The sequence below is a fragment of the Plutella xylostella genome, chromosome 13, assembly GCF_932276165.1.
Source record: "Plutella xylostella chromosome 13, ilPluXylo3.1, whole genome shotgun sequence".
Classification (NCBI taxonomy): domain Eukaryota; kingdom Metazoa; phylum Arthropoda; class Insecta; order Lepidoptera; family Plutellidae; genus Plutella; species Plutella xylostella.
This window is the reverse complement of record NC_063993.1, coordinates 805415-819061: the sequence shown is the minus strand read 5'-3', so window position 1 is coordinate 819061 and position 13647 is coordinate 805415. Positions and strand designations below refer to the sequence as shown.

The following is a 13647-nucleotide window of genomic DNA, read 5'->3' as shown; positions in this document are numbered from 1 at the left end:
TGGATTCCCGGACATCGGGACCAATAATGCATTGAATAACCAGCATGGCTCACCGAAGCGTGTGTGGTTGTTTGTCCTAGTTTGATTATGAAACCAGATCATCTGTACATTAAAGCCGATGACATAGTAACTTTAGTAAAAGTACTTACGATCCTCTTTATGTATGTATGTTCCTTGATATAGCAATTTTAAGTTTCTAAACTGGTTTTGTTTCCTCTTTTTCAGCATTCCAAAAGGAGTTCACGGGTCTGGGCACGGAGGTGTCTCCCTCGCACCCCGCGGCCGCACACCTGCGGGTCCCGCGCGGCCTCAAGGGCCCGCACCACATCTTCGAGTGCCGGCGCACCAACATCATGGGCTCGCTGGTGCAGGACGCCTCGCCCTTCCTCTTCCCCTGCACCATCGAGTACTCGCTCATATGCGCCGCCATCTTGTACGTCATGTGGAAGAACATCTCCAAGTATCCGTCAAAAGATGTCGCCGCTGCCATAGCCAAAGCGAGGCTTCTAGAAGGACTCGCATACAAAAAGTCGCCCCATCTATACAGCGTCGACTGCGCCCGAGCCCACAAAGGCCTTTTCTTCGGCATTCTAGTCCTAGTCCTCACCATCATTTCGTTAATACTCTTCTTTGTTCTCGTTTCCAAAAGAGAATACGCCATGTTGGCTGTGATAGAAGTGAACGTGTGTGAACTTACGCTTTACGGAATGACAACATTTGCCAGTCTGGCTGGCATGGTCTGCATAAGAAAACTGAAGTACGACGGCAACAGAAACCTCGAGCTAGACAACATCCTGCTCGTCGGCGCCCAGACCGGCATGTTCATCTACAGCACCTTCACCATCATCGGCGGTCAGTTCACGATGGAGAAGAACACAATCCTGATCCTAGTAACGGCGCTGTCGTCGCTGATCCAGACCACGTGCCAGACGATGTTCATCCTGGACGCGAGCCGACGCACGGCGAAGACGCCAGAGCAGTTGCGGAAGAAACCTGGACGGGAGATAGTGACGTTCCTTCTGGTGACTAATCTGGCTATGTGGGCGATAAATACGCTTGAAAAGTCTCGTGCGGAGTCCCACCCGGTGCAGCTGCACTTCTACGGGCTGTGGGCGTGGACGATCATCACGCACGTGTCTATGCCGCTGGCCATCTTCTACCGGTTCCACTCGACCGTGTGTCTGTGCGAGATCTGGAAGCGCGCCTACAAGATGAAGCCGGCGTACATGTAGCGACGAGTGAACAGATACTGAGAGGTTACTGCTGATTTGAAAGCAGTTTGTAAATAGTGGACTTTTGAAAAGTGAAGTAGGGGTTAGGATTGATTGTGTGCCATTGTTGCAATATGATTTAGTTGGGATAAATAGAATAGATGTTATATAATTACAAGTTCATAATATTATTGTTTTCTTTTTAGCGTTTGTTTCAAAGTCAATACTCAGTTTTTGCATGATTGCTCTTTATTCATGTAAATTTGTAGTAAGAAATTAGTGTCTCATATGTAGTTAGTCAGTTGAAGGTCCTACATTGTTCTTATTTCCGTTACAGTTTAATGTTGAAGACAAATTAAATGTTAAGTTATTGTATTAAATAATATTTTAAAGCGTTATTTATTTGTAGCTTTGTTAGATGCTTTAAATAGTATATAAATTATACGTTGGTACAAGTACTATGACATTTTTTAAATTATAAATCATGTGAAAACTAGATTTAAAATTTACTCCGGTAATTTTCATTTAACACTCAAAATAGCCACGAATATTTGATAAGAAATCTCTCCTGAAAGTCATTAGCTTTGCAAGTGTTTTTAAGACGTATGATATGGTACTGATATTAAAGGTGTTTTACGCTTTTTCATTAAAACAATAATAAAAATATAACTCTCATCGTCGCGTCGTTGGTCCATATCAGAATAAAAACTGCAGTAAGTAGCCACTCCTGATTCTGTTTATGTGTCAGCATAACAGTTTGGCCTAAGTGAATTTAATCTTGTAATCATTGTCTGCATAGATAATTCAGTTTTATTGAAGAGTGTGACAGGATTGTGTGGAAACAGTTTTTGTGTTACCTAACAATGTCTTCCAATAGTCATCTAGCATTAAGTCTTCATTATCTCGGCTTGCAAAATTTTCATACTTCGATTAACATTAACAATTAATTCTGTATTCTATTTATAACCTTATACATACCTATATCTATAAAATTTGTCTAAAATATTATGTAGACGCCTATTCTTGTACAGGAAATATTTTCAAATTTAATATCAAGGGATCAATTTACGCGCATCGACTAAATCCTATAACTGAGATCCAATAGCATTTAACCTATTATATTATCTACATGAACTCAAAATAGGATGGTTAAAAATTAAAATTTAAATCAGAGGGTAGAATCTGATCTGCCATATTGTTTTTCTATTAGATGAATCTAGATGAGTCGTGTAGTTCGATCATGGTTTTGATACAATATATTGTTAGAACCCTAATATTTCGAAGATTTTGTTTTAATACTATACCTAAATTATTTTGCAAAATACTTTATTGTACCTATGTAGTAAGTATCTATATTTTGGATAAAGATTTTAAGAGTAGAATATATGCCAGTAGGTAGGGAAGGATAACACCAATCATTTTTGTACGTAGATATTTTTGCAGAGCTTAAGTATATTGATGAAAACGGTCCAGACGATATAAAATCTTTGAAAAATACTTTCATTATAAATCTTATGATAAAAGGAACACCAACTTAAAAATTAAATAATAATTAATGTACGTATTCTGTAGCTTATGAATTTTAATATTAGAGACTGATGCTACTGATAATACCTATGCTATCGTAGTTTTTTTAGACACTTTAAAAAGACAGTTGATAATGTAGCTCAAACGTTTTTGACAATACTATTTTGTATTTTTGTAGTTTTAGCAGAATCTGTTTATTTTACTAAGGTTTCTGCAATCGAAAAAAATTGCTATGATTTTTATAGGATGGTATCATGGTAACAAATTGAATGTGTTTCTATAGCTTTAACATTTGCATCTTCTACAAATTAAACTGTACGTTACAAAATATAATACTCACTTACTCAATAAGCTATACTAATTTGCTTCTTAATATTGTTTAAATTCAAATGGTGTTTTTTGTATGTTCAACATGACCACGACTACAAGGACTGGATGGATGAAGTCCATGACAGGAATAGATTGAAAACCCAGGGATACATTTACCCACTTTTACCTAGCAGTGACACAATATGTTCTATTTAGGGCTGATTTTTCTATGGTCAGATAAATGCTATCTGAGGGATAAACTTGTTCCTGTCACTGTCTTATACCAAAATTCACATGCGACAGCATCAGCATCATTCCTCAGATAAATTTTATCTGTCTATTGAAAAATCAGCCCTTAATAAAATACTGCTGTATGTTCATATTCAAAACAAAAAGACCTATCTTTCTAGGAATAATTTTAAGCGTGTATCATTATAACTATTCATTACTGTTTACTGTTGTTCCTTAAGTATTACATAATTTCTTTGTAAGTAATTCATAGTACTCGTATGTGTTAATTCTACTGAATGTTAAAGGTACCTTTAAAATATTTGTATTTTTTTAAAATGAATCCGCAAGTGCATTTACTTGTTTGATTGTGATTTTATGGCAATTTATTATGTGTTATACTTACCTGTTTCAGGTAATTTACGGTTACTTTATAATACATACGTAAATAGCCCTGTCAATACTTACCTACCTATTTTGAAAATACTTACCTATTTTGAAACCTAGTTAAAGCCCCTTGACCTAAACCTAAACGAACTAGAAGAGCTAGAAGAACTTGCTTTAACCTTCATAAACGTTTTTTTTTTAATTCTGAAGGTACGACATTTCAATTTAAAACTGACAAAACCACAATTTTTTTAGTTTCAAATTCGATTCTTTAAATGTTTCCGTAAGAACCACTGGAATAATTTAAAGTTTCATATTGCTAATATTTAATTTTGTGCCTTCAAAATCAACATCATTATTATGTAAAATAGAGCAGTCCTAAAAAGTTCGAGTAGCAAATTTTTTATTAATTTTTTTTGTAATTTTGTAGAGTCCACTGCCCTATGTATACCAAATATTTGACATACCTAATTTTGTGCTCTCTATAGGTATTTAGATATATTCTAAAATCTTTGAAGCAATAGTGATATTAGAATAAAGTTTTCTTATTATAAATAATACCTATCTACCTTATTATTATAACTTATAACCTAAGTATTTATTTTCTTTAGGTAAATTTTGTGCTTAGCTGTAAGATTGTCGTCGTGAGTAAGCAACATTTATATATTATGTAAATAAATATCTTTTTAAATATTCATGAAAGTTTAATTTAATTTAACTGAACTGCTGGATAAGGACGTAATTCAAACTATAGGTATATTTACATTGAAAGTATTTTTTTTAAACGATGCATGCGTATGTGAGGCATGCGGCCTATGACAGCTGTCAAATCCAATACATTTTATTTGTGATTTGTTCGTTTTCAAGAGAAAATTAACTTTCAACTTTATTTTGTGTTATTTACCTGGCATAAGGATCTGTCAATCAAACGTCATCTATAGAATTCATGCTATAATTTTACAAAGTATATCTATAGCTGCCAAATAGTGACGTTGAGACACGTCACGTCATCGTCACAACCTCATGTTGTTTGTCGCCTCTGGGGGGTCACTCTAATGGCTAGTTTACACAGTGCGAGCTAGCGTACGAGTCAGCCTTCCGAGTAGCTGCACTGCAGTAACTCGCACTGTTTGGACGTAACTTACGAGTAACTCGTACGTGCGAGTTGGTCAGTAGCTCTCATTCGAGTTACTTCAACATTTTTTGTTTTCACTCGCCTGCTCGCCCGGCAGCAACTCGCCATGACAGCGGCTCGGCCGTCGCTAGCATCGTTTGGACGCGTTCGGCAGTAGCTCGCCAGTGCCAGCTGGACAGTTGTTAGTAGAACCCGTGTTTTTTGTGTTACTACGCCGCCACTCGACTCGGCCTGGGACTGGGTGTCGTGTAGACAGCAAAGGCGAGCCGAGCTACTACGTGCCTCCAGCTATAATCCTCCAAAATTTAAACTCAATAGAAACTATTTCTGATGATGCCAAAAAATAGTCGTGAAATAGTCATAAATAGTCGTGTTTTCCAAAAAAATAGTCGTATCATACTTTCGGAGTTAGAGCTATACTTTATGGAGGATTATAGCTGGAGGTCTCCAGCTATAATCCTCCAGTCTCTTCTGAACGAACGGTAAGGCCTATCGACTTGGTTAAGGTCTCAAAAAATAGTCGTGAAATAGTCGTAATGACATGCCAAATTTCAGAAATAGTCGTCAAAAGATAGCCGAGATATAAAGGTACTTTGCTGCAGCCCTGGTGGAGGATTATAGCTGGAGGTTTTGAAAATATCGAATATCTTTGGAACTACTATGACTATCGGGTTGAATTATGTCTCAAAAAATAGTCATGAAATAGTCGCTTCTATTTATTATAATTTTAAGCTTGATAAAAGCTGTTAAATAATGATATCAAATTCTTCATACAAATCAAAGTGGACGAGAATGCCAAAGCGAGCCAGTACCCAAAAATAATAACACCGTAGCATTGAAGTACTCATATCGAATTTATCTATAAATCATTTATATCGTCATACTTTGCAACAATCCTAACTAATATTATAAATGCGAAAGTAACTGTGTCTGTCTGTCTGTTACTCTTTCACGCCAAAACTACGTAACGGATTTGAATGAAATTTGGTATACATACGGTTTAGACCCTGGGAAATAACATAGGCTACTTTTTATCCCAGAATTCCCACGGGAAATTTTTTAAAGGCGAAGCGAACAGCGAACAGCTAGTAGTATCTAAACGAATCTTTGGTATGACATTTTATTGCTTTTGCTCTTAGCCTTTACCTTACTGTGTACAGAGGAAACGTATGCCTATACACTCACACATTTATCTGTTATCTTGACAAACGATAGCGATGACGATTACGGCGATGTAGTACCTAGGTCAGTTATTGTCATCCCTTACTATCCCGTGATCATACAAATATTGCTATCCTTGTCTCCTTTCTAACCGGCATGCAGCGCACGCATAAAACGCGTTAGCGACCGCGTCACCGGTAACATCTTGACAAGCGATAGCAAACCGGTATTTTTGATTGAAGAAGCAGTACAGGGTAGCACTCAAGCAATAAGAATAAAATACGGTGTTTGAAATATAACTCATTTAATTACAATCACAGGCTGAAAGTACTTTTATTTATACTAAAATTATTCTTTAAACAATTTTTAGGTCGGTTTCATACAATTATCTCAGTATTATTTCACTTTTATAAACATGTTTAGTTTAATTTAAAATAATCACAGTTGGTTTATTGCTAAGTAATAATATAATATTGACGTAGTTCAATTAAAAAAGAAACATGGTATGAAAATGAAAAATATTAATAGTTATTTCACTATTAAAAACATAATTATTTTCTAGCCATTCAGGGTGTTGCAAAAAGGGTATACTAAGCCGAAACCTACATGTGCAGCATGGTATATCTAAGCCTGAAACTGAAATCAGAATTTTTAAAATTCGCGATTTTTTTTTTCATTTTCCATAGAAACTTTGTTGGTCACGTGACTTTTTACTATGGGAAAATAATTTTTTTTTCGCGAATTTCCAAATTCTGATTTCAGATTCGGGCTTACATATACCATGCTGCAGCTATTCTAAAGTCATAATTCAGAGCTCCTAATATTTGGTAATATTATTATTTATCTATTATAAACATATTTTTCCCCAACAACTTTATACACAAATTTATATATTATTCCTTAGCGTTAGAATAATTAGCTTATTTTACAATAATCACAGTTGGTTAATTGCTAAGTAATAATATATTATTGACGTTGCTCAATATTTAATGGTTTTAATAAATATACCTAAATAACTTCGTAGGTGATAAAAGGGTATCTATAATGCCCAGATAACTGAATCCTGTAGGTGTAGAACTTGCAAAAATTATGAACAGCCACTGTAGCTTGCGACGTTATAGAAGCACACACGTAAGCTGCGCTGAAAACAAAATAAGGCAAATTAACGTCTTATTAATAAAAATATTCGTTTTTTTTAAATATATATACTACTTATTTATATGATATACGAGTAGGTAGATAGTAACAACGTTATTTCACCTAGACTATTTGTATGGTAATTATTTGTGCTAAATCCCGCTAAGGACTTTGTCATTTGGAGACCACATGGCAGCAAACAGTGGAGTAAAATTTCTTATCAGTAACTTATTCATTAATGTATTCGCTTTTTTCAATATTTATGTCCGATAACCGACCTCTATTGTTTTTAAGCGAAAGAGATAGCTGAGAAAAGGATTTGGCTTTTGTCCAAAACCGGTTTGGTCGGACGATGCGTATGAAACTTGTATGAAATTTCACAGGGTGTGAATTACTTACGTTTTTGTCGATTGTAACTGATAGGTACAAGTGAGTTTTGATTAGTAAATTGCCTGTTATAACTTTATCAACAGCCTCCACCACAGCACCACAACACTGTACAGGCCTAGCCTAGTACCACCACCATAGTAAGCACCATACCATATGAAAATAGTGATAAATTCTTACCCAGGATTTGTTATCTGGTAATCATGTATTCGGAGCCATTGCAGTTTTTTAGCGCATTACATCAATGCAGTCATGATTGTTTATCGGCGCATTACATCGATAGGCTGTGTTTTCACCTGAAATAATAATGGGTAGGTTTATAGGTAGGTTACACACAAATTATTTTTTATACATACATTTATTTGCCTAGTTTCATTCAGAAATACAAAAAATACCGCCTTTTTTGCTATTGAGGGGTAAATATCCCACATTCCACATTTAACCAGGTCAACCATAAGTAGGTAATCAATAAGATGATACCAACATATTTTCATATCTACTAAGATGTACATGAATGCCTTGATTGCATCTATGCACAATTTACTTTCTCTTAGTGTAAAATTGCTAATTGAATAACAATCCCCATACATATTAAGCATAAATATTTAAAAAGTACTTATTTGGCAACGTTACTTCAATAAAATATCATGTTAATAAATCAGATGATCATAACAAAATTATATTGTAGTAGCCTGGGGATGGCTTGCTTTGATGTTGAGTATTCAAAAGGTTACTTTATTACTTACTTGCAATATTCAAACATAGCACTCACTAAACACTCTTATCTGCATCCACTAATATCTTTTAGAATATAATATCTTGAATATTCATTTGCTTGCATTTTTAGAGCACTCACAATATTTTAACAAACAACAATAATACCAATCACTAAACTGTGCTAAAATTAACAAACAAAACATGCAAAAAACTAATCCCAACTTCACCGGGGGCGGCGTTCACATAAACAAGGATAGCACTATTTGTGTGATCCTGGGATAGTAAGGCACGTAATAAATACCGGTTTGCTATCGCTTGTCAAGATGTTACCGGTGACGCGGTCGCTCACGCGTTTTATGCGTGCGCTGCATGCCGGTTAGAAAGGAGACAAGGATAGCAATATTTGTCTGATCACGGGATAGTAAGAGATGACAATAACTGACCTAGGTACTACATCGCGGTAATCGTCATCGCTATCGTTTGTCAAGATAACAGATAAATGTGTGAGTGTATAGGCATACGTTTCCTCTGTACACAGTAAGGTAAAGGCTAAGAGCAAAAGCAATAAAATGTCATACCAAAGATTCGTTTAGATACTATTGTTGCAAAGTATGACGATATAAATGATTTATAGATAAATTCGATATGAGTACTTCAATGCTACGGTGCTATTATTTTTGTGTACTGGCTCGCTTTGGCATTCTCGTCCACTTTGATTTGTATGAAGAATTTGATATCATTATTTAACAGCTTTTATCAAGCTTAAAATTATAATAAATAGAAGCGACTATTTCACGACTATTTTTTGAGACATAATTCAACCCGATAGTCATAGTAGTTCCAAAGATATTCGATATTTTCAAAACCTCCAGCTATAATCCTCCACCAGGGCTGCAGCAAAGTACCTTTATATCTCGGCTATCTTTTGACGACTATTTCTGAAATTTGGCATGTCATTACGACTATTTCACGACTATTTTTTGAGACCTTAACCAAGTCGATAGGCCTTACCGTTCGTTCAGAAGAGACTGGAGGATTATAGCTGGAGACCTCCAGCTATAATCCTCCATAAAGTATAGCTCTAACTCCGAAGGTATGATACGACTATTTTTTTGGAAAACACGACTATTTATGACTATTTCACGACTATTTTTTGGCATCATCAAAAATAGTTTTTATTGAGTTTCAATTTTGGAGGATTATAGCTCGAGGGACGTGAGCTACTGGCGTACGAGTACACAAACCGAGTAGCTGTCTACTGGCCAGGCAGCGGCTCGCACTGTGTCAACGGGCCATAAATGACGAAAAACTAAGCTTCGGAGCGCTGCTTCGCCTGGTGTTCGCTTGCTTTTCCTCAGTTAAGAGTAACCCTTCTGGCATCATAGAACTATAAGCAATACGCGGAACCGCGATACTTGTCTAAGTGAAAACCAGTAAGTAGGTTGTTTGTTTGTCTGTCCCAAGTGTGTCGATGGATGCCATATATGTAAGATGATAGCTGGAGATTGGAACCACATGTCTGTCTGTCTTTAAATATGCGCTCTCACTTATCTTGGCCTTATGTGCACATTCATTGACAGAGAAATGTAGGTATATCTTTATAGGGATTTTATATCCGAATTTCCACAATTATTGTTATACTTAAGTTCCTATTTTTATTATAAATTTATTTTAGGTGAGACCTATTAAAATTTCTATTCGATTATTTACTCGAACCAAAAAGTTTCTGTGTATTTGTACAAAATAAGTTTAATGTTTGAACCTAATGAGAAGAACTTCTCCAATTTATTTTATTCTGGAAGTTTTTTTTTAAATGAGTAAATAGGTAGAATATCCCTAATCTTTCACTAAACTATAAAATCATGACTACACGAAGTCGAACATATGCAGTTGAATATACTACTTATATTCAATATAGCAACTGTACGCAGTTGCTGCGATACAGTCCCTCTGTGGTCAGCTTAATATCTGCCAAACAGTGAAAGCTCTAACACTACCACTCGCAAACTCGGAAGTTATTAATGCACGTAAAATGCAATTTCATACGCGCAACATTCATTATGAGCTAGCACATTTACCCCCTACCCCGTTTACCCCTTCTCCTTACCCCTATAGCCCCATTATCGCCCTTACCATCAATCGATGCGGGTCATGCAAGTGTTCTGATGCTAACTATCCCCGGTTAATATCGGTAACCAATACGCGGAGAAAAGTTGTAACCAATCAAATAATTGTGGTAACTTTAATTGTTTGGGCATTATATACGTATGATGGATAAAAAGGGTTAGGGGAAACGGTGTCAAAATTAGCACGTATTCTCATAATCAGATCTTATTCTGGTAGGTAAACTTACTTTATTAGTTCAATTAGAGTATGCTGACAAACAAACAACCAAGGTGTATGTTCCTAACATTTTTACTGAAGGAAAACAAGGAATTTTCTTTGTTATATGAATGCGGGTAGGCAGTTTAATCAAGCTTCTCCAGATTGCAGACTCGGAGGGTTACTTTAGCTCGTCAAAAAAACGAACAAATAAGAATGTCATGCAATTATATCGTTAAGTACAATGAGATAGAGTTGTGCTTGGTGCAGCTGCAGTCAAAAACTTGATTTTTCGTAAGATGCAGTGCCCTCTACACTGCTTTGCAATATTGTTAGGAGCTCAGTTGTGTTGTTATTTATGTATGAGCACGTTGCCCTCCCGTTGTTGTAAGAAAGGTAAGTACGAGCCAAACATGTCTACTATAAGGTAAGTGACATACGGAGCCAGCGATAAATTCAAAATTAGATAAAAATGTAGCCATAAACGAATTAAGTACTAATTTAGTGGGCCAGACTGATCAGTTTATTATTCGTTCGAGTAGTGGCGAGTAAACGCGAAATTTTGTTGCGCAGGAGAATCGCCAACTAGCGGTATTCGCGCTGCACTAGCTGCGCCATACAAATTTGTGTTGATTTTCACTGCTCGATCAGTTTAGAAAAACCTACACTAGGCCCTCTGATCACACTTTCGACAAGCAACGATACTATAAAGGGACGACTGCACTGCACTCTAACAATTTACATGCCATTTACTTGTTGACATGATACACAAATAGTGCACCCTATTTTATACACAGAATCGTTGATGAATAAAGGAAGTTATTTTGAGTAAAAGGGGTTCCTCCGGACATTTCGGAGCAACTAGGGTTCCTCCCTCTTAATTTATCTTGTAATCACGTGACGTCAAATGTATCTATTTTTGTTTTGACTAGACTGTTGCATTAAAAATAGACAGCCAGCATTGAACTATCGGTGCACAAAGCACTTTCGTTAGAATTCTAGGCCAGTGTCAGTTGATGTAGAGTTATTTTGGTATCAGCGGAGCGGTGAAAGTTTATGCACCTTGTCTTGTCGTATGTTTATTGATGTAGAATATTTTAATATTGTATTTGATCAATATTGATTCAACTAATAGCAGCATCTTAAAAGGGTTTCCTGTTAGCCTGTCCCCTTTTAGCTCTGACTATAACAGATAGAGAGTTGTGTTGGTAGTTAGAAATGTTGGAATAAATTACTTAGGTAACTATAAATCTTCCAACCAAATAAGTAGATTAATTTTATGAAATATTAGGTAACACTACCAAAATCTTATTTATTTAATATACGTTTTTATTGTACGTACGCCTACATAAAAATTATATAATTGATTCACTTTCATAAAACTTTTGTCATCCCACGTCGCGCCCACGGCTGCCACTATGAAAAGCGAGAGGCTTTTGAGTAACATGAGACTCCATTAATCAAAATTGGTAATGGACATAAAAACCAACTTATTAAAAAAAAACTGCAAAACAGCTTCGGTTGCGTCGGCAGTAGTCCGCACCTTTTGTTTTCAAGATCACCCTCCGAACACCCCCAAAACCGACGCGCTCAGCATTTATACGTAGGAATGTATATAGAAAGGGGGGTTTGCATGTCTGGCAAGGTAGGTATACCGTCGTGGGACCCTCGCGGCTGCATAGGTATGGCTATAGCTGTATCTGCGGAGCGACGACGCGTGCGAGCCGCGAGCCGTGAGTTGGTGCCGAGCTTTAGCCGCGGCTACATGTCAAAACTCACGATAAAAAAACAAAAAACTCTTTGTTTATTTTTAAAACTATAAAATTGACAGTTCGGCGCCGCGCGCGACCCGCATTTGAATTTCGAAAGTGTTCTGTCAGAGACAAAGAAGTTCGGAACAGCTTTTTTTGTTTGTGAGTGCGCTAGACTCGGACCTTTTTGAATGGACACAATGAAAGTGTAATTATTATTTTGACGCAAAAATGAGAGCGTGAGTATAATGTTTTTTTTATAAGGATATGTGTAGCGGTTTAACGAGAGTGAGGAAGTAGACTGAGGTTTAGAAAACATACGAGCATAGCACCTATATTATGTTGCCTAGATACAAATAGTGTAGTACTAGGGCTTGCTGTTGACCGCATAATAACGTAATTACAGATCAGCCACTTAACCACCTACCTACCGTGTTATCATGCTACCTACTAACAAATTATATCGTGAAGCATATCATACTCTTCGACACGCCTCATCACAACTTGACAACAAGACGCGAGAAAATCGATTTGTTTTCACACCTTGAAGCGTCCAAACAAACAAAGGGGTCGCGCTTAGAACCGTCTTTTGTTCTGCGCAGGTGTAATGGGAAAGCAATCTATTAAATCATGTGTCGTTGTGTACAAACAGACTCAGATGTGACATGAATAGTGGCTCAAGGCTGGCAATGCGTGGTCGCTCTGTACCAGTCACTTACCGCAGAGTTATGCAGAGCGCAGTTAGCCCAGACTCTACAGAAGTCTAGCTGCCTAGCCGCTAGCTCAGACCACCATAGTTACTAATAATTACATGTGTTTTGTCCCTGTGTAAATAGTGTACGAGGATTTCTAGAAACATGTAAGTGGACGATTAAATGCTGTTTTATAATGGCACGCTATTTTATAAAGCTTGATGTTGTTTCTAAGTGGTTTAAAAGTAATTGATGAAACTGGTCAGATTCGTTTAAGTATATTAATATTTGTTTTGGTGACATTTTTAAAAAAATACTTCATTAGGTAGATGTCAGGTATTTTAAGGCAGATAACAGTGTTGTGTTGTGTATTTGTGAATTCAAATTAGGTCGTTTATTATCCGTAAGAATTCCATATACAGTGGACTACAACACACAAGTACTCTGGGATACTATCAGCTAAACAATAGAACGAACCGTATCTAACCACAAATGCCGTTAATTACCCACTTCCAATACGAATTAGCATATCCCCCTATCACACGAAAATAGCTAAACCATGACTCGGCCCACAATTATTTATTTATTTATTTATAAACACTTTATTGTATAATAATAGAAACAGTTACAAAAATGGACTTAAAAGTAGTAAGTATATACAGAGGCGGGCTTATTGCCAAGAA

The 13647-nt window shown here is 36.4% G+C and overlaps 2 protein-coding genes and 1 long non-coding RNA gene across 4 annotated transcripts in view; 2 read left to right on the top strand and 1 right to left on the bottom strand.

Moving 5' to 3' along the window:
* Positions 1–2494, top strand: part of LOC105398248 (proton channel OtopLc) — a 73993-nt gene extending 71499 nt beyond the window's left edge. The window contains exon 9 of the mRNA XM_048625197.1: positions 226–2494. Within this exon, the coding sequence (XP_048481154.1) occupies positions 226–1232 (1007 nt within the window). The 3' untranslated portion in view covers positions 1233–2494. The remainder of the gene's footprint in view (positions 1–225) is intronic.
* A 4255-nt stretch (positions 2495–6749) lies between these two features.
* Positions 6750–8365, bottom strand: LOC125489359. The gene is made up of 3 exons (XR_007266916.1): positions 8229–8365; positions 7663–7778; positions 6750–7099 (listed from the first exon to the last, which is right to left on the bottom strand). It is a non-coding gene; the product is annotated as an uncharacterized LOC125489359 (long non-coding RNA).
* A 3877-nt stretch (positions 8366–12242) lies between these two features.
* LOC105398226 (proton channel OtopLc) overlaps positions 12243–13647 on the top strand; it is a 35705-nt gene continuing 34300 nt past the window's right edge. Inside the window, exon 1 of one of the 2 annotated variants that reach the window (XM_038111926.2) lies at positions 12243–12511. The gene's annotated coding sequence lies outside the window, so the exon portion shown is untranslated. Of the gene's footprint in view, positions 12512–12816; positions 13132–13647 lie in introns of those variants that run through there. The other variant, XM_038111928.2, reaches the window with a different exon arrangement.